Source organism: Canis lupus, chromosome 13, assembly GCF_048164855.1.
Source record: "Canis lupus baileyi chromosome 13, mCanLup2.hap1, whole genome shotgun sequence".
NCBI classification, from domain to species: domain Eukaryota; kingdom Metazoa; phylum Chordata; class Mammalia; order Carnivora; family Canidae; genus Canis; species Canis lupus.
The window spans coordinates 16,576,272-16,598,072 of record NC_132850.1 but is presented as its reverse complement, the minus strand read 5'-3'; the positions used below and the strand labels follow the sequence as shown (position 1 = coordinate 16,598,072).

The following is a 21,801-nucleotide window of genomic DNA, read 5'->3' as shown; positions in this document are numbered from 1 at the left end:
GGATTTCTATAAAGCTACAGTAATTAAAACAATAATAGCCTGGGGATCCCTGGGTGGCGCAGCGGTTTAGTGCCTGCCTTTGGCCCAGGGCGCGATCCTGGAGACCCAGGATCAAATCCTACGTCGGGCTCCTGGTGCCTGCTTCTCCCTCTGCCTGTGTCTCTGCCTCTCTCTCTCTCTCTCTCTGTGACTATCATAAATTAAAAACAAAACAAAACAAACAAAAAAAAAACAATAGCCTATTGGTGAGGAAAAGACAATGGGGCCAGTGGATGAGAAGAGAAAGTTTATAGTCTCAGGCTTATGTGGAACTTGGTAGAAGGGAGCAAAAGACAGATTATTCAATAAATAGCTGGAATAACCAACTATTCATTTGGGACAAGATAAATTTAGATATTTACTTCATATCATATATAAATATTAATACTGGTTTAAATTTTTTTTTTAATTTTTTATTTATTTATGATAGTCACAGAGAGAGAGAGAGAGAGAGAGAGAGAGGCAGAGACACAGGCAGAGGGAGAAGCAGGCTCCATGCACCGGGAGCCCGACGTGGGATTCGATCCCGGGTCTCCAGGATCGCGCCCTGGGCCAAAGGCAGGCGCCAAACCGCTGCGCCACCCAGGGATCCCTTAATACTGGTTTAAAGACCCAAATATGAAAAGCAAAACTGTAAATCTTTTAGAGGGCAGAAATCTGTTATTTTAGATACAAAAACACCAACCATAGAGGAAAAAACTGATCTAGTTAACCACAAAAAAACTGATCTAGTTAACCATGAAAACTTCTGTATGCTAGAAGATACTATAAACATAGGAAGGAGAGGTGACAAATGGGGAAAACTTGTAACCCACAGAACTGGCAAAGGATTAGTATACAGTATATACAGACTATACATATAAGTAAGAAAAAGACAACCCAAACACAAAATGAGCATAAGATATGAATAAGAAATTCACTGAAAAGGAAAATGGTCAACACACCTAGCAAAAAAACTCTTCAAATTCACAAGTAATCAAGGAAATGCAAAATTAAACCAACAATGGGGTACTGTTTCACACCACCATATTAATGAAAACCTAAGTTTGAGAATACCAATTGTTAGAGAGGACAGGGAGAAATCAGAACTCTAATTCATACTACTGATGGGAATATATATTAATATGACTACTTTGAAGGGCAATTTGCCACTATCTAGTAAACTGGAGATGGACATACCTTATGGACTCACACATCAATCCTACGTTGCAGCACTACACAGAGTGAAAGAAACCACTGCAAACTGTCCCATAGAAGAGGGATGGATAAACTGTTACCTGGGACCCAGATCCAATCTGGAGAGACTGGCTCTGGGAGGAAAGTTTTTGCTAACCTCATGCCAGAGAGAAGAAAGGGAAGGCCTTTGTCCATTGAGTCCTTAGCCAAATCTTATTCTTCTCAGCCTCAGTTCTCCCCTCTCCAGGGGGTACAAATACTGACCTTGCCCATAATCCTGATCAGTTGAAACATGTCTTCTCCTCTATATCTAGACACCTGAGCGATGGTGAAAGAGAGACAAGAAAAATGTCCAACCTCACAACTGTGCTAACTATAGTAGTTCTCATCTACACTCTTTGACCTCAGGTACACCCCTGCTGTTGTTCAGGTTCCCTGTTCAGTGTCCCTAGTCAGCTCTCTCCTATTTTCCAGGGACAGTTCTCAAGTTTCACTACTCACAGGTCCCAATCCCATCACCTTCTCTCTCCACATGCTCAACAGACAACTCTGGCTCCTACTTCATCAAGAATATAGAGGCTTCAGGAATGAATTATTTTAATTCCTGTCTCTCTTCCTGATGTGCATTTGACCTTTCCCTTTCCTCTTGTTTTCTCATTTCAGTGGAAGATACAGCCTTCCTCCCGCCCAAAGCTGCTCCTTCATTCCTGATTATCTCCTTGGGGACTTCATCCATCATCTATCTCCTTTCTTCTATGCCTCTCCACTGGCTCTTTTGCTCTCTTATAAAAATATTCAAGTTGCTTCCAACTTAGAATACCCTCAAAGTATAAGAAACTACTAACAGTGGTTGTTAATAGGGACACTAAGTAGATAAGGAAGGAAGGGAAATATTTCACCATAAAATTTTTACACTCTGAACCCCATGTATGTATTAGCTATTATTTATTATTTTAAAATATCCATGGTTGTGTCTCTCTTACTTCTTTCAGAGGATCCTCTTCTTTCACATGTCTAGTAAGCACTGGTGTTTCCTTAAGCCCTCTGTATTCTGTCCTTTTTTTATTTACTCTAACATTCTTGTGGGAAAGATGGCTCACACTCATAGCAAAGTATATTTAGTGAGCTAAATGTAGTTACATATCTTACTTCTCCCATAAACCTGTTCCTTATCCCACAGCCTCTAAATTTGTGAATGCTGCCACCATCCATCCAGGCGCTCTTGCTAGAAACTCAGGGGTCATGCTTGATCCTTCTTCTCTTTATCCTCTCACATCCAATTAATTAGCCATAAAGTTCTAAATATTTTCCAACTTACCCCATCTCTCTAATACTACTACCATTGTCTTAGTTTAGTCCTTCATCATTTCTTACTAGGATTATAACAGCCTCTCAGTAGTCTCTCTGACTCTCCTCATTCATGCAGTAGTATTTCTAAAATATTAAGCTGTTAACGATCCTTCAAAGTATCCCTACAGGATAAAGCATATATTTGATTTTCACCTCTATCCCAGACTGTAAAGACTGCATAGTACAGTGGTTAAGAGTACAGGATTTGAAGTAAGAGACCCATGTTCAATCACTAACTCCTTCATTAAACAGTCCCCTTTTCTAGTCTCAATAAAATTTAATAAGAGGTCTGAAGGAGGTGGAGCAGTCTTGGCCCTGTGAACTCTTAAAACTAGCAAACTAATATTCATTTTAAAAATGAAGCCCCATAAGACGCCTGGGTGGCTCTGTGGTTGAGCGTCTGTCTGCCTTTGGCTCAGGGTGACATACCAAGGCACTGGGATCGAGTCTCCTCGCATCAGGCTCCCCTTGGGGAGCCTGCTTCTCTCTCTACCTCTCTCTGTGTCTCTCGTGAATAAATAAATAAAATCTTTCACGAATAAATAAATAAAAATGAAATCCTGCATTGAGAATATGCTGGGAATTGAAGCCAAATTGAGCAGCACAGGGAAAACCAGTACACAACAAAGACAAAGGTTAGATAAAATGGAGATAATAGAGGAGAGGAGGAAGACCTTAAAAGAGGGGGCTCTATTGCTATGTAACTACAAAAGCTACCCTGACTTATCCTTCCCTTCTAAAAATTTAGGAAAATTAAATTTGGGTAAAATAAGCAATAGGAAAGGATTACAGTCAAATCCTGTACAAAGTTATTATTGAGAAAGATAATAGTAAGGGTTAGAATAACATCTCTACAATGAAGCACATGTCACAAAGACATGTTCATGAAATAGGTTAAATCTGCAGGTGAATATTTAGAAATAGACTAAAATAAGAAAATAACAGATGTGAATGGTTAAAGTAAATCTGAAAAAATTAGAAATTAGATGACAGAACTTAAGAAAGAATTAGAAATAAAAGAAAAAAATCCTTTCAGAAATAACAGCTAAACTAGAAAGGACACAAAAATGAATAAAACACAACTCTATGCATAATACCTCAAGGGAAACAGAATGTAAAAAAGGAAGAAAATCATAAAAAAGAAATAGATAAAAAGGATTTGAGGCAAAATATGAGAAGGTGAAGAAAAGCAACAAAAATTCGGCATATACATAAGAATCTCAAAAATTAGGGGCACCTGGGTGGCTCAGGTGGTTAAGTGTCTGTCTTTGGCTCAGGTCATGATCTCAGGGTCCTGGGATCCAGCCCTGCATCAGGCTCCCTGCTCAGTGGGAACCTGCTTCTCCCTCTCCCTCTACCCCTCCTCCTTTTTTGTGCTCTCTCTCACTCAAATAAATAAAATCTTAAAAAAAAAAAGGAATCCCGAAGGCTAAAATCAAAGTAATGAAACAGAACAAATACCTAAAATTGTAATTCCAGAAAACTTCTCAAAACAATAAAAAAGATGAAAACTTCACATGAAAAGGACATACTACATATCTAGAAAATATGATTCAGATCAATGGGATATATTATGTAGTAAAACCAGAAAAGTTTAAAGAAAAATAAAAACTTGGGGTGCCCAGCTGGCTTAGCTGGTAAAAGCATGTGACTTAATCCTAGGGTCATGAGTTCAAGCCTCACACTGGACACAGAGTTTACTTAAAAAAATAAAATAGGGGGTGCACCTGGGTGGTGGAGTTGGCTAAGTGTCTGACTCTTGGTTTCAGCTCAGGTTGTGAGACTGAGCCCCACCTCAGGCTCTGCACTCAGCACAGAGTCTGCTTTAGATTCTCTCTCCCTCTCCCTTTGTCCCTCTCACTAGTGCTCTCTTTTCCTCTAATATAAATAAATAAATCTTTAAAAAATAAAATAAAATTGGGGTATTTGGCTCCCTCAGTCAGTGGAGCATGCAATTCTTGATCTTGGGGTTCTAAGTTTGAGCCCCTCGTTAGGTATAGAGATTAAAAATAAAATCTTTAAAAAACAAACAAACAAACAAACAAACCACCTTTGGGAATCCAGACAAAAAGATCAACTCACTCATAAGGTAAAGAAAGATTTTCACTAGCACTTTTTGGACAGCAACACTTTACAACAGAATCAATGAGGGAATTTAAGATATTCAAGGAAAAAATGTGAGTCAGAGATTTTATAACCATATAAATTGGCTTTGAAATATAAAGGCTGCAGCTAATCTGCTGAGCATCGATATCATGAAGACCTCCTACAGAATCTACTAGAAATAAGCTTCAGATAGCCAAAAGACTGGAGAGAAAAAAAGAAAGACAATCAAAAAATTATGTGCCTCCAAATAGAAGAACACACCTTAGAAAGTTTTATCCCTAAATTCAAAACTTGAATTTATTAAATTCAAGCCAAGAGCTTCTAAGTCCAACTACCAATACCAATATAAAGAGAGGGATACTTATTAAACACCACCACATGGTTGCAATCAATAAAATGCAGACTGTGGGAGGGGAAATATATAAGAAAATGAATTGCTGGGATCCCTGGATGGCGCAGCGGTTTAGCGCCTGCCTTTGGCCCAGGGCGCGATCCTGGAGACCCGGGATCAAATCCCACGTCGGGCTCTCAGTGCATGGAGCCTGCTTCTCCCTCTGCCTATGTCTCTGCCTCTCTCTCTCTCTCTCTCTCTGTGACTATCATAAATAAATAAAAACTTTAAAAAAAATGTTAAAAAAAAAAAAGGAAAATGAATTGCTCAATTTCTCCAACAAATAAATTATAAGAAAAAGAAGAGATGGAGGGAAAATCTATATTTTAAAAGAGACATTTCAACCAACTGTAATTACAGTCCTTATTTGCCTCCTGATTTAAATAAACACTAAAATTATATTTATGAGGTAGCTGGAAACTCATATACTGAATAGATATTTGATAATGAAGAATTATTAATTTGTTTTTATTAATGGCATATGGCTTTTCTTTTTTTAAAGAGCTCTCATCTTAGTAATATATTCTGATACAGAGATAAAATAATATGTTTTGAGATTTGTTTCAAAAGAACATGAGAGGGAGCAAGATGGGTGGGGATATAAATGAAATAAGATTTGCTATGGGATGATAACTATTGAAGTTGGGTGATAGATACTTGAGCAATGTTCTATTTTTGTACATGTTTGAAATTTTCCCTGACAAGAAGTTAAAAAAACTATGGTCTATAATTGGTATTTAATAGATTAAGCAATTATAATCATTATTTTTATTTATTTATTTTTTATAATCATTATTTTTAGTAGACTCTGAATAAATATTTGCTAAATGAATGAGTTCAGACATAGATAAAACTGAATCATTCATCAACAAATCCGAAACGCTATGGTGGAGAAGATTTAAAATCTAAGAACTTTCATATTACCAACACCAGTTATAAGAATGGAGCTCGCTCACTCAGGGTGTGGGAGAATGAATGAGCCAATAATCTCTCTTGATAAGTCAGGGAAAGAGGGTGGGCAGCTGAAATAAAAAGTGAGAAGCCAGTAAGTCAGCAAAAATTGTGGAATGAGATAAGGCAAAATGAAGTAGAAAACAGTGCCAGAAGAATAAAACCAAATGGAATATGTATCTGTTAGTGGAAAAGACACATAGCAAAATATGATGTCCAGCTTCAATATCCTATAAGCACTAGTGATAAAGTTTCCACATATAAATAGAACTGCAATATACTTAGCAAATGCAATGTAAATGAAAAAGATTATCAATTAAAATGGTGAAATACATTTTAAACAAAATAGCCACGTAATGCCAATATGCTATGGTGGTCTTTCTCTAGAAAAGCAGAAGCCACATGGGATAACCTCACAGTAGTATTTGGGGAACTCAATGTGGAGGAAGTGGGTTAAAGATAAAAGAACTGAAAGCTAATAAACCCCCAAATCTCAAAGGGAATAATCTTACCTAAAATCTTATTTAAAACAGACCAAAACAGTCCCCAAAGGTTTAGGAAGCTGCTTTGTGGGCACAAGGTAAGATAAATAAATTGGCTCAAAGGGTCACTGCTTTTAAAGTACAGCACAGCCTGGGGGTACAACTTTCTACTTTAGATAGGTACTTGACATTTCTTAGCAAACACCAACAAACTGCTTTCTGAGGCTGCTTCACTTTCTTCAACTGTTTATATGTATTTCCATTACCTTTCCTACAAGTTTATGTTGATCCCAACCAGATGGTTCTAAATTTTGGCTTAGCTCAGGCCTTACTTTGATCTTAGTGGCTATTTAGGAGTCTACTAAGTTCCTCCACACGTTAGTTTTGTTGCCTCTGTTCCAGGTTGGAATGCAAGTTGATGCAAAGCCAGGATTTCAGGAGCCATTGGTATAGAAGAAACCAAGTTGAGAGAGCAAAGATAGCAGAGACCTGCTAGCCAAAGTCACAGCTCAAGAAGAAGGCACGCAAGTAGGATTATATGTAAAAGGTGCCCTGTAAATGATGTAAAAACAAAATCATATTTAAAGGAGGAAAAGAAATGAGACTGTGCAGAATGACTTAATGAGGACTCTTACCTTAGGTTCAAGGGGGAGCCCTAATATAAGGATTCAATGGTCAAAACCGTAAGAGGCAGCAGTAACTTGGGAGTAAAATGCCCTACTGGCAGTTACTTTACTTGCTTCCACACGCCCACTCCTATTTATAGTTGTCACTAGTATCTCTCAAGCCTCTAAGAATTACTTATACAAGTCCCACATGAGACTTCTAGAATCTCTAGCTCCAGGTTAGGGTAAAAATAACATTTCTAAGACTTAAACATCAGGGAGCAAAGAGATTACACCTCCATCCTAAACGTTTAGACTGTAGCTAAAATAGTCCCTGGGAAGTCCACTAAATATCATAAGCTTCTTGGTAAACCTGGCATCCAATCCTATAAAAGAAAAGAATTATCATTTCATTTTCCTAGTGAAATTCCCCATATCTTCCCTAAGGAAATAAGCAGCTGTAGTCCAGAAAGTAACACACCCAACATTATGGTGTTGGAAATCTCCACTCCAGTCAGAAATACTAAAACCTACTTGGATGGAAGCACAGGAAAACAAAAAGAGAGGCCAAAAGTGAATGGAAATGTCTATAATACACCACACTGGAAGTCCTGGCCAGGGCAATAGACAATAAAAAAAAAACAAAAACAAATTATAAAGATTAAAAAGGAAGATGTAAGTAATACTGTTTTTATTTACAAGAAACATGATGATGTATATAGAAAATCCTGAAGAATCTACAATTTAACAAGATCAATATTCAAAAAACAATTTTATGTCTACATTTAAGGAACAAACAATTGAAAAATGGAGTTTTGAAAAAGCACCAGTTACAACATCATTAAAAACATTTACCTAGGAATAATTTATCAAGAGATGTTCAAAACTTCTACAATGGAAATTATAAAACACTACTGAGAGAAATTACAGGAAATCTAAATAAGTAGATGTTCAAGATTGGAAGAATCAATATTAAGATAGCAATTCTTCCCAAACTGATCTAAGATTCAGTTCAATTCTTACTATAAAGCTGAAATAAGACATCATTCAAAGGGTGCCTGGGTGGCTGAGTTGGTTAAATGTCTGCCTTTGGCTCAGGCCGTGATCTTACGGTCCTGGGATCGAGCCCCACATTGGGCCTGTTTTTCCCTCTCCCCATCCCCCACTTGCTCATTCTCTCTCTCGCTCTTTCTCTCTCTCTCTTAAATAAATAAAGAAAATGTTTTTAAAAGAAGACACTATTCAATGTGGTATTGAAGTAAAGACAAATAGACCAGTGAAACAAAATAGAGAAAACAGAAATAAACCAAACATATATGGTCAGTTGATCTTCAATGAAGGTACTGATGCAATTCAACAGAGACCGTAAAGTCTTTTTAACAAATAGTGCTGGAACAAATATCTATATAGAAAAAAAGTAAATTTTATCTCTATTATCATATCACATACAAAATTAATCAAGATGGGGTGGACATCTAAACATAAAAGCTAATAAACCTTTTTAGAAGTAAACATAAAAGAGTATCTTTATTGGGGCATCTGGGTGGCTCAGTTGATTGCCTGACTCTTGGTTTCAACTCAGGTCATGATCTCAGCGTCATGAGACTGAACCTTATGTGGGGCTCCACGCTCAGCAGGAAGTCTGCCTGGGATTCCCTCCTCCCTCTGTTCCTCCCCTGCTTATGTGTTCCCTCTTTCTCTCAAACAAATAAATCTTAAAAAAAATAATGTCTTCACAAGATTGGGATAGGCGAAGATTTCTTAGGACACAAAAAGTATATTAACTATAAAAGAAAAAAAAGCAGTAATCTAAATTTCATCAACATTGAAAACCTCTGGTCATGAAGACACCATTAAGAAAGCAAAAAGGCAAGTCACAGACTGACAGAAGATATTCACAACACATATCTGACAAAGATTTGCATCTAGCATACTTAAGAAATTTCTATAATCAATAATAAAAAGGTAAACAATTCAATTTAAAAATATGCAAACGCTTTGAACACTCCATAAAAATATGCAAATGGCCAATAACCACATAGAAAGGTGGTTAGCATCATTATTATCGGAGAAACACAATTAAAACGAGATACTACTACATATATATATCCACTAAAATGGTTAAAATGTAAAAGACTGACAACACCAACTGTTGATGAAGATGTGAAACAAATGCAACCCTTATACATTGTTGATGGAAGTATAAAATGGTATAACCACTTGGAAAACCATAGAGCAGTTTCTAATACAGTAAACCCTACAAACTAGAATATTTTCCCAAAAGACTTGCAGAACAATGTTCACAATAACTTTATTTATGATATCCCAAAATTAGAAACAACACAAATGACCATCAATAGTAAATAGTGGTATATTTATGCAATGGAATAAAAAACTAGTTATATCCTCTATAATATGAATGAATCTATTTTTTAAAAAATTTTATTTATTTATGATAGTCACACAGGGAGAGAGAGAGAAAGAGGCAGAGACACAGGCAGAGGGAGAAGCAGGCTCCATGCACCGGGAGCCCGACGTGGGATTTGATCCCAGGTCTCCAGGATCGCACCCTGGGCCAAAGGCAGGCGCCAAAGCGCTGCGCCACCCAGGGATCCCAATATGAATGCATCTAAAAAATATTATGTTGAACCAAAGAAACCAGAATAAAATTGTATGATTCTATTTATATCTAGTTCATGAACAACAAAGTTAACATATGAATTGACTCTAGAGGGGTGGAGTGCTGGGAGGTTGAGGGAGGCGCTCGCTAAAAAGAAGTACAAAGGAACTTTCAGAGGTAAAGGCAATGTTCTAGATTTGGGTAATGGTAATCAGGGTGTATACGTATCTGTCAAAACTCAATGAACTGTGTATTTAATATCTATATTTTACTGTGTATAAATTATTCCCCAATAAAGGTGGGGTGGAGAGAAAGGCCATGTACATTTCTGCATTAATTTTTTGTTCTATACAGCATAGGCAGGTTGAAAATATTATTACATTTGGTTGCAGTCACCAGAAATATCAGAAGAGTCTGCTCCCCAATTCAAACAAGATGACAACAGTATCATACAGACTGAATTTTTTCCAAAGGACATCAATTTAAAAACAGTTTACAGTGGATATTTCTCAGTTCATATGCCACAGGCCAGCAGGGAGACTATGTCCTCATATCCATATGCCCCTGCTAGTATCTAATCAAGTAGACCAAAAGGTCAAGTGTTATCATGTTGTAGGGGTGAGGGGCCAGAATTTTTGAAAATTCCTTTGTACTTCTTTCCAGTCAATCTGTCATCTGCAGAGTCAACTGCTACTCTGATTTTTATCACTATAGATTAATTTTGCTTGTTCATGGGGGATCCTAGGTGGCTCAGTCAGTTAAGCTTTTAGTTCTTGATTTCGGCTCAGGTCATGATATCAGGGTTGTGGAACTGAGTCCAGCTCCAAGCTGACCATGGAGTAGGCGTGGGATTCTCTTTCTCCCTCTGTCCTGAGATGGAGTCCTGTGTTGGGCTCCCTGCTCAGTGGGAAGTCTGCTTCTCACTCTACCTGTCACCCTTCCCTCTGTTCATGCTCTCGCTATCTCTCTGCCTCTCTCAAATGAATAAATAAAAAATCTTTTTAAAAAGTATATCTTTTTTATAAAGATGTACAATTACTCAAAAATATTGGAAATCAGTGACTATGATAACTAAATGTCTAAATTTTCATTAACAATCAAAATAGGGGTGCCTGGCTGGCTCAGAGGAGCATGTAACTCTTAATCTTGGGGTCATGAGTTTGAGCCCCATATTAGGTGTAGAGATCATTTAAATAAATAAATAAATACATAAACCTAAAAAAATAGTAAAAGTAAAATGAGGTTGAAGAGTACATGGGCAACAAAATACGTGACGCAAGAATATATTTTCAACAAAGCATTGTAAACTGAAATGCATTGAGAAAACATAAAGTAATATTTATCTTCAAGAAACAATAAAAATCAAGAATAGATTCTCACCTTAAGTTTTGGATATATTTGGCGCAGAGAATCTGCAGTCCCTTTGTCAGCTTCATCAGGAATACACACAATATCTAGCTTCATTTTCATCTTGAATTCTCCTGATAAAGCCTTTTGGACATCCCTGGTTGTGATGACAATGACTTCTACAGCACAAAAGGAAAAACACAAAAACTCTCATTCATTTAGATAATGGTTTCCTATGTCAATTACATGTGGTCTGTTTCAGGGACACCTGGATGGCTCGGTGGTTGAGCAGCTGGCTTTGGCTCAGGTTATGATCCCGGGGTCCTGGGATGGAGTCTTACACTGGGCTCATTGAGGGGAGTCTGCTTCTCACTCATCTATATCTCTGCCTCTTTCTCATGAATAAATAAAAATAAATTATTAAAAAGAAAAAAAAAAGATGTGGTCTGTTCCTAGACGTAATAATAACAGCTAATATTATTGAGCCTTTTCAATATATTTACATGCATTCTCTCAATGCATACAACAATCTCATTTTACAAATGAGGAAACTTGGACTAAAAGATATTAGGTGACTTTGTTCAGGTTCACACAACTAGTGAGCAATGGATTCAAGATAAAACTCAGGTCTGATGATTAGAGGTTGCACATTAATATATTACATGCCACTTCTTGATAAAAAGAACTCAGAAGAACATTCATCAAAGCATATACAAATGGGATCACATTTTAAATCTTCATTTACTACAAAATAAATAAATAAATAAAAAATAAATCTTCATTTACTACAAAGGAAGAGCTATCACCACCTCCCACCAGGAAGCCATGAGTGCTTCATTGAGTATCACAATGAACCCTACTAAGAGGTAATTTTCAATAACAGGTGTCTTCATTTTACCCATATAGCTGGTAACCAATGACAGAAAACTGGAGATCTTTGTTACCAATCTTTGGTAGGGTAATGTAATTCACTGCAACATAACATGTGTTACTGATGTCTGAAGATCAGATTTTAGCATCTCATTTTCCACTTGTTCCATGATAGTGTTCCAGGTAACAATGATCTCTCCCTTTCAGAAAAGTAATCATACTTTTTTATTTTCTTCCCTTCTCTTCTTTCTTCCTTCCTCTTTCTTTCTTTTCCAAATAATTTAACTTCCCTTCCTTCCTTCTCCCATCTTTCTTCCATTCCCCACTTTGCTTTTAGTAACCAACTCATTCCACCAATAAATACAAATACATTTAATACGTAAAGTAAAAATAGGCACTAAGAAGTCAGAAATGAACTCAACATGGTTTCTATTCTTAAGAAACTTAACATGGCAACACCCTTTTTGAACTCGGCCATAGTAACTTCTTGCAAGATACATCCACAAAGGCAAAAGAAACAAAAGCAAAAATGAACTATTGGGACTTCATCAAGATAAGAAGCTTTTGCACAGCAAAGGATACAGTCAACAAAACTCAAAGACAACCTACAGAATGGGAGAAGATATTTGCAAATGACATATCAGATAAAGGGCTAGTTTCCAAGATCTATAAAGAACTTATTAAACTCAACACCAAAGAAACAAACAATCCAATCATGAAATGGGCAAAAGACATGAACAGAAATCTCACAGAGGAAGACATAGACATGGCCAACATGCATATGAGAAAATGCTCTGCATCACTTGCCATCAGGGAAATACAAATCAAAACTACAATGAGATACCACCTCACACCAGTGAGAATGGGGAAAATTAACAAGGCAGGAAACAACAAATGTTGGAGAGGATGCGGAGAAAAGGGAACCCTCCTACACTGTTGGTGGGAATGTGAACTGGTGCAGCCACTCTGGAAAACTGTGTGGAGGTTCCTCAAACAGTTAAAAATATACCTGCCCTACGACCCAGCAATTGCACTGTTGGGGATTTACCCCAAAGATACAAATGCAATGAAACGCCGGGACACCTGCACCCCGATGTTTCTAGCAGCAATGGCCACTATAGCCAAACTGTGGAAGGAGCCTCGGTGTCCAACGAAAGATGAATGGATAAAGAAGATGTGGTTTATGTATACAATGGAATATTACTCAGCTATTAGAAATGACAAATACCCACCATTTGCTTCAACGTGGATGGAACTGGAGGGTATTATGCTGAGTGAAGTAAGTCAGTCGGAGAAGGACAAACATTATATGTTCTCATTCATTTGGGGAATATAAATAATAGTGAAAGGGAAAATAAGGGAAGGGAGAAGAAATGTGTGGGAAATATCAGAAAGGGAGACAGAACGCAAAGACTGCTAACTCTGGGAAACGAACTAGGGGTGGTAGAAGGGGAGGAGGGCGGGGGGTGGGAGTGAATGGGTGACGGGCACTGGGTGTTATTCTGTATGTTAGTAAATTGAACACCAATAAAAAAAAAAAAAAAAAAGGAAACTTAACATGGAGAAATTACACATATAAGTGACTAACTAAAGGAGGGCGCCTGGGTGGCTCAGTGGTTGAATGTCTGTCTTCGGCTCAGGGAGTGATCCTGGAGTCCTGGGATCGAGTCCCACATCGGGCTCCCTGCATGGAGTCTGTTCTCCCTCTGCCTATGTCTCTTCCTCTCTCTCTCTGTCTCTCATGAATAAATAAATAAAATCTTTTTTATTTTTATTTATTTATTTATTTATTTATTTATTTATTTATTTATTTATTTATTTTTAATAAAATCTTTTTTAAAAAAATGACTAACTAAGGAAGGCTTCCTGGAAAGGATGGCCTTTGAGATACATAAAGATAAAATCAAGTCCACCAAAAACCTCTTTAGTACACACTTTATGTAGATGCTGATGGTACAAAGATGAATGAGATACAGTACCTGCTCTCAGAGAGATGTCTTCCGTGACACTAATTATAGCATAAAAGAGTATGTTGGTTAGTACTGAGATAGAAAAACAAAATGTAAAAAAATAAATAAATAAATAAAACTAAAAACAACAAAATGTGGGACACCTAGGTGGTTCAGCAGTTGAGTGTCTGCCTTCGGCTCAGGTGGTGATCCCAGGGTCCTGGGATTGAGTCCCACATCAGGCTCCCTGTGGGGAGCCTGCTTCTCTTTCTGCCTGTATCTCTGCCTCTCTCTGCGTGTCTCTCGTGAATAAATAAATAAAATCTTAAGAAAAAGAAAAACAAAGTGTGAAGTATGATAAAACCATAGAGGACAGGGTGATTGATGCTGTTTAGAATTTTAGAGAGGATAACATTTTGGAGAGGACATTATTTTATTTTTTTGGAGAGAACATTATAGATAGAGTAGATAAAGTGAAGAGAGTAACTGCAAATATGGGACAGTCAGTCTAATAATTAGACTAAGACTCTTATGTGTGGAGAGAAACAAAAATGCTGACCAGGGCTACATTAACTTCTCTAAACTCATGAACAATATGAAGAAAATGAACTCAAGACTTTGCTATTAAACTCCAGAATCCTGGGCAGCCCGGGTGGCTCAGCAGTTTGGCGCGGGCTTCAGCCCGGAGCCTGATCCTGGAGTTCCGGGATCGAGTTCTGCGTCGGGCTCCTGCGTGGAGCCTGCTTCTCCCTCTGCCTGTGTTTCTGCCCCTCTCTCTCTCTCCTGTGTCTCTCAGGAATAAATAAATAAAATCTTAAAAAACAAAACAAAAAAACCCTCCAGAATCCTGTGTTTAGGAGGCACTCATCAATTTCTGAGTGAGCCTTAGTGAGACGAAATTTCCTATGTAATGGGTATTAAATATACCACAAAAGGCAACCCCAACCATAACTAAAGATATAGCAGAAAGAAAAAACAAGTTATTGATGACAAATCCATGAAAAGTTATGAAAGGATAGTATGATATTTTAAAGTGTATTAAAAAGAAAATCTTTGGGGCATCTGGCTGGCTCAATAGGTAGAACATGTCACTCCTGATCTCATGGTTGTGAGTTCAAGCCCCAAGTTGTGTATATAAATTACTTAAAAATAAAACCTTAAAAATAAAATATTAAAATCTTTTCTAAAACATCTCTCTCTTTTTTTAAGATTTTATTCATTTATTCATGAGAGACACAGAGACAGAGAGTCAGGTACATAGGCAGAGAGAGAAGCAGGCTCCAGGAGCGAGCCCGATGCAGGACTGGATCCCATGACCCAAGCCAAAGGTAGACGCTCAACCACTGAGCCACCCAGGTACCCCTAAAACATCTCTTAACATCAATGTCATGTAAACCACTACATAGAAATGTTCATGGGTCTGTCTCAGGAAGGCAATTCACATAGTTCAATGAACAATGGAACGCAAGACTGTGCCCCAGGATCTGAAACCACTTCCATCTGGTACTTGGATTTGCTATTTCTCTTTTTCCTTTTCTTTTTTTTTTTTTTAATTTTTATTTATTTATGATAGTCACACATAGAGAGAGAGAGAGAGAGAGAGAGGCAGAGACACAGGCAGAGGGAGAAGCAGGCTCCATGCACCGGGAGCCCGATGTGGGATTCGATCCAGGGTCTCCAGGATCACGCCCTGAGCCAAAGGCAGGCGCTAAACCGCTGCGCCACCCAGGGATCCCTCTTTTTTCTTTTTTTAAATTTTATTTATTCATTCATGAGAGACAGAGGGGGAGGTGGGAGGCAGAGACACAGGCAGAGGGAGAAGCAGGCTCCATGCAGGGAGCCTGACACGGGACTTGATCCTGGGACACCAAGATCAGGCCCTGGGCTGAAGGCAGGGCTAAACTGTTGAGCCACCCAGGCTGCCTGGATTTGCAATTTCTAACCACAGGACACCTCAAACTCATTGCGGCCAAAGTTGAACTCATTATATTCATTCAAACCTATTCTTTGACTCCTAATACCTTTCCTACTTACTGGCATCACCATCTAGTCACCCAAGCAAAAAGTAGAGGGAACTCTTCTTTTTTTTTTCCATTCTCTCTCCCCATTAATCATCAACTTTCTCAAATATTCCCTCTTCTCCATCTTTAGTACTACTTCTTTAGTTCAGGTCCTCTTTATTGCTGGTGTAGACTCTGTAACAATTTCCCGATTTATCTCCCTGCTTGTAGTCAACTCCCTCAAATCCATTCTTTATACAGTTTCCAAAGCATTATTTCTAAAATGTGCATCTAAGTTGTCAAATTTATTACCATAAAGTTGTTCATAATATTCACTTACTATCTCTTTAATGTTTGCAGGATCTGTAGTGATGTCCCCTCTATTTATATTTGTATCTAGACTTTAAGGTCCTAGAAATCAAGGCCTGAGTTATCTTTTCAATACTGTGCCCCTTAATATATTAATATGTCATTGGGTACATACAGATTCATAGTGAGCACTGACTATGAGGTACTAACTTGGATTCCCACTGTGCTCATTTCAGATCATTGTTTTGTTCTGTTTTTAAAGATTTATTTATTTATTCATGAGAGACACACACACACGGAGAGAGAGAGAGAGAGAGAGGCTGAGATACAGGCAGAGGGAGAAGCAAGCTCCCTGCAGGGAGCCCAATGCGGGACTCGATCCCAGGACCCCGGGATAACGCCCTGAGCCAAAGGCAGATGCCTAACCTCTGAACCACCCAGGCATCCCTCATCTCGGATCGTTGTGAAGAGCAGCTCTAACACAGTAATAGTGCTGTCTTTTCAACCTTTTTATACAGCAATAGAGCACTCCAATGTTCCTAATTTAGAGGACAGTCTCTAGCCAGTGCTGAGTCCTGGTCTTCCCTCATTCTCTCTCACTCTTATAAAGCTGATAAATCACTGAGATCAAACATCCTCAAAATTTTATGAGTACATCTAATTGTCAAAGCTCACCTTCAAATCCAACACGCTCAAGCAGGTTCAATGGGTACCAAATTAAAGGTTTGTTCCCAACTGGAAGCAGAGGTTTGGGAATGCTGGAAGTCAGGTCTGTCATTCGAGATCCCCCTCCAACTGCCATCACTACTGCTTGGAATTCCATTTTCACAAACTGTGGTCATAGAAAAAACAACAGAAAAAAAAATCAACAAAACTCAAAGCACATACAGTACTAACCACTAACCCTATTTCTATTTAGTTATTGATACTCACTAATGTCAAATGTGTCATTTCCAACTCCAATAACCACAATAAGAAAGTTTAGCTATAGAGTAAACATACCTTTATTATAATTTCTGACTTGCCAATATATACTTTCAGCTCCAGCCAGGGCAGAGGGGCTAAAGGAGGCATATGAATTAAAGAAACCTGGCCCTTTCCCTTGAAGTGCTCACAATTATGTGGAAAAGACAAAATCAGTAAACTACAATATACTATCATTAATGTCATGGCAGGGATATATCCAAGATGCAGTAGGCATATAGTGAAGGTAACATCTAAGTCTTAGAAAAGACAGGGAAAGTTTTATAGGAAGGTAATATTTCAGCTGACTCTTAAAGGCGTAAGAGTTTACCAAGAGGTGTGTGTGTGTGTGTATGTGTATACATACACACACACACATACATATACACAATGGAATATTACTCAGCCATCAAAAAGAATGCAATCTTGCCATTAGCAATGACAGGCATGGAACTAGAGGGTATTATGTTAAGTGCAATAAATTAGTCAGAGAAAGATAAAACACCATATGATTTCACTCATATGTGGAATTTAAGAAACAAAACAGAGGAACATAGGGGAAGGGAAGGAAAAATAAATTAAGATGAAAACAGAGAGGGAGGCAAACAATAAGAGACTCTTGACTCCAGGAAACAAAGAGTTGCTGGAGGGGAGGTGGGTGGAGAGATGGGGTAACTGGGTGATGGGCATTAAGGAGGGCACTTGATGTAATGAGCACTGGGTGTTATATACAACTGATGAATCATTAAATTCTACCCCCGAAATCAATTACACAGTATATGTTACTTAAATCAAATTAGAATAAAAAGGGAAGCCCAGGTGGCTCAGTGGTTTAGTGCCGCCTTCAGCCCAGGGCCTGATCCTGGAGACCCGGGATCGAGTCCCACATTGGGCTCCCTGCATGGAGCCTGCTTCTCCCTCTGCCTGTGTTTCTGCCTCTCTCTCTCTATCTCTCATGGACAAATAAATAAATAAAATCTTAAAAAAAAAACAAATTTGAATAAAAAATTTATTTAAAAAGAGTTTACCAACTGGGCTTCTGATATGAGTATTTCTTGAAAAAAATTGAAAACTTCTAACTAGAATTAACAGTATAAATAAAAGTATATTAGGTCTCTGAAAAGTAAAAAATGACTTACGATGACTCCAATAACAGCCATTTGCTCCCATCTTCTCATTATCCCCAACTATGAAAGATATTACTATAAACACAAATGTAGGCTTGTATCTGAATCTAGATTTGCAGAACCCAATGGCAGAAACAAATCAGATTAATTTGTTTTTCTAAACTCAAGGTAATAAACTTGTTTGACCTTCAAAAGAATCTCTTTACAGTGGCTACCACAGATAAGGTGCATAGTAAAAGGTCATAAATCCTTACTGATTCAAAATAAAGGTACTCTTTGATTTACAATAAATGGTATCACTTTTGAAATACAAGTGTGAAATGCAATGTTCAGAAAAAAAATTTATTTGACAACAAATTGGCAAATAATGCTGCACCTTTACCCATAATTATGTTCAGTCCTGGGACCCTCATCAATATTTAAACAGCAGGACTTAAACCCAGTACACTCAGGCACAAAGTGAAGGTTCCTGTACAATGTCTACAACTTAAAGATATGGTAATTTCAATTCCAGCAAATATTTGCCTCAGACTGAAATTTAACTTCAATTTGGCTGGCACTATATAATTCCTATCACATCTGATGTTATTATAAAAGAGCATTGGAGCTTTGAGTCAAAAGCCCTGAGTTTGAGTTCTGGTTCTACCACTAATAGGTGAGGTGACCAGAGGCCTGACATTTAAAACTTTAAGTGTCCTCAGTTCCTAGAAGGGACCCTGGTACTTAAGCTCACAGACCCCTGAAGCAGACCGGCTGGATTTGAGTTCTAACATGTATTAGTTGTGTGAACTAGAGCAAGCTTCATAAATTTTCTATGCTTCAGTTTTCTTCATTTTTTTAAGATGAGGATAATTATAGTTTCTACTTCATAAAGTTGTGAAGAGATGGTTTATATATGTAAAGCACAGAAAATATTGTCAATCCCACTGTTTGATATCATTAGACAAAGGCTAGGTCATGGCAAGCCGCCCTTACCAAATGAACTATGCTGTTGTATAATTCTGGTCTCTCCTTGCTGCTCTTGTTTTCTAGGTTGTCTTTCTCCTTCGCCTAGAAATCACCTACTGAACTTTTTAAAAAACTATTTTGTTTATTTATTCATGAGGGAGAGAGAGAGAGAGAGAGAGGCAGAGACACAGGCAGAGGGAGAAGCAGGCTCCATGCAGGGAGCCTTATGCAGGACTCGATCCCTGGACTCCAGGATCAGCCCTGGGCTGAAGGCAGCTGCTCAACCCCTGAGCCACCCAGGCGTCCCTCACCTACTTAAGTTTAAGGCTCAATCCAAGAACCACCTTCCTTAATTAAAAAAAAAAAAAAAAATTCCTAACCTTTCCCACCCTCCTGGTAGAAGCAACTCCTTCCCTCTTAGGTGCTTCCACTCTATCATGTGCAGATCATCTCTTTCCAGGCTTTATTGCACAGGTATTTAAATGTCTATATCCCGTGAGTTCCGTGAAGGCAGGGACCGTGTTTATTATCACCGTTATTCCCAATACCTAACACAATTCCCATCAGATGCCTGGCACTCAATCAGTGTTTGTGGGATGAGCATCTGTGAACATCACAACAACTTCGACCCCCTGTAAAAGTCAAGCTCAACATGTGCACAAGGGATAGGAGACCCCTGATCACTAGGATCTAAGGCTCCTGCTCCCAGTGAGGTTCTGGGTGACAATCGTGAACACAACTAGCCATGACACCAGGCCGACTGTCAAATGCCTCAATGTCACTGCCGCGACTCTGGATGATGGGAATCACAGCCACCAGTGTCTTCAGCCTCCAAGCTTTAGAACCGGGTGTTCACGGCATCTCAGACACGCTTGCATCACAGCACTCACTGCCTTTTCCCTTCGTAAACCGGTGAGATAAAACACTATCATCCTTGGTCTCTCGTCTGGATTTCACCGTATTCGTATTTGACTGCCTTGCTTTATTTGTTTAAATAAAGTTAGGGAGAACAAATAAATGAAGAGCTGAAGTGGAAAGAGTCCCGGAGCTGGTTCTCACTCGCTGTGACTTTAAGCAGGTGCTCCCCTCCCCGAAACTCCTCTCCATCCGCTGCACAAGGCGCTGGCCCCGATTCTCCCCAAGCGCTCCTCTCGCGCGGCCCCTGAGCGGCCCCGCCGGGTCCGGCAGGGACTCGAGCCGGAGACCCTGGGGCTCTGCACCCCTCCCACCCCCTCAGGCCTTCCTCAGCCGGGATCGAGGAGTCCGCTCCCCCACATGAAGCGGGGCCCCGCCGTCCCCACCGCGGTGCTCACCCCCAGCAGCCAGCTCGTAAGGGGCCCGGCAGCCCCAGCGCCGCAGCCTTACCTCTCAGCTCCCGGCGCGCCACGGCCGCTCCCAGCGCTCCCCACGCCGCCTCCGACTGACAGCCCGAGGGCGCAGGCGCGCGATGGCCGAGCGGGTCGATGGGACGCACGGGGCAGGGCGGCGGCGAAGGGACGAGCGCGGAGCGATAGATTGCGCCCGGGCGGAGGAGGCGGAGGAGGCGGAGGGGCCCGCTCCCTTTCCTTCATTCACAAATCGTCACCGCCCATTGAGTGTCCTTCCTGGAGCTGGGCGCCTGGAGTCCACATTGCAACAAGTCATTCAAGAAGTTGGCCCCGACCTCCACTCTGTGAAAGGAGAGCTCGTGGGAGCCACAGTCTCGGGCCGGCCAGGGGAGAAGTGTCCAAGAGCCTTTGCAGGCCAGGGATTGCCGAGGCTTTCTGGGTCTGCGGTGTCTAATGTAGAGACTCACCTCGGCTTTCTGAGCCAGACTCTTATCAAATGGAAAACAATCACCTTTAACCGTCAAAATTTGGGGAGGAAGGGTGTCAGTGAAGACCTCATTGAGACAGCGACACCAAACAGTGGCTTGACGAGGGCAGCCCGGGTGGGTCAGCGGTTTGGCGCCGCCTTCAGCCCAGGGCCTGATCCTGGAGTCCTGGGATCGAGTCCCACACCAGGCTCCCTGCATGGAGCCTGCTTCTCCCTCTGCCTGTGTCTCTGCCTCTCTGTGTGTGTCTTTCATGAATAAATAAGTAACATCTTAAAAAAAAAAAAAAAAAAAAAAAAGAGTGTCTTGATGAGACTGAGTCAGTTGGGTATCTGGGGTAAGAGCCTTCCAGCTAGACTAGCTAGCAGGTGCAAAGGCCCTGAAGACAGCCTGCATGTTCAGTGGAGAGGCGAATATCCCTGAAGGGAAGTAAGTCGGTGGAAAGTGAATGATGGCAAAGGTCAAAAGAGACAATAGGAGAGGGTGGAGGATTCTGATCACTTGGGTCTTTTTTTTAAAAACTGTTTTATTTTTTTTAAGATTATTTATTTATTCATGAGAGAGAGAGAGAGAGAGAGAGGCAGAGACACAGGCAGAGGGAGAAGCAGGCTCCATGCAGGGAGCCCAACGGGGGACTCGATCCCAGGTCTCCAGGATCACACCCTGGGCTGAAGGCAGAGGCTTAACCGCTGAACCACCCAGGCGTCCCTAAAAATAAAATCTTTAAAAAGAATTATTGGATATCCCAAAGAACT

At 39.7% G+C, this 21,801-nt stretch overlaps 1 protein-coding gene across 3 annotated transcripts in view; it reads right to left on the bottom strand.

Moving 5' to 3' along the window:
- The window catches only part of EIF2B3 (eukaryotic translation initiation factor 2B subunit gamma), a 144,986-nt gene extending 124,252 nt beyond the window's left edge, over positions 1-20,734 (bottom strand). For 2 of the 3 annotated variants that reach the window (XM_072772446.1, XM_072772448.1), the window contains exons 1-3: positions 20,599-20,734; positions 16,871-17,027; positions 11,101-11,246 (exon numbers count right to left, since the gene is read on the bottom strand). In XM_072772446.1, coding sequence (XP_072628547.1) covers positions 11,101-11,246; positions 16,871-17,018 — 294 coding nt within the window. In that variant the 5' untranslated portion in view covers positions 17,019-17,027; positions 20,599-20,734. Of the gene's footprint in view, positions 1-11,100; positions 11,247-16,870; positions 17,028-20,546 lie in introns of all 3 variants that reach the window. The other variant, XM_072772447.1, reaches the window with a different exon arrangement.
- Between the last annotated feature and the right edge of the window lie 1,067 nt (positions 20,735-21,801).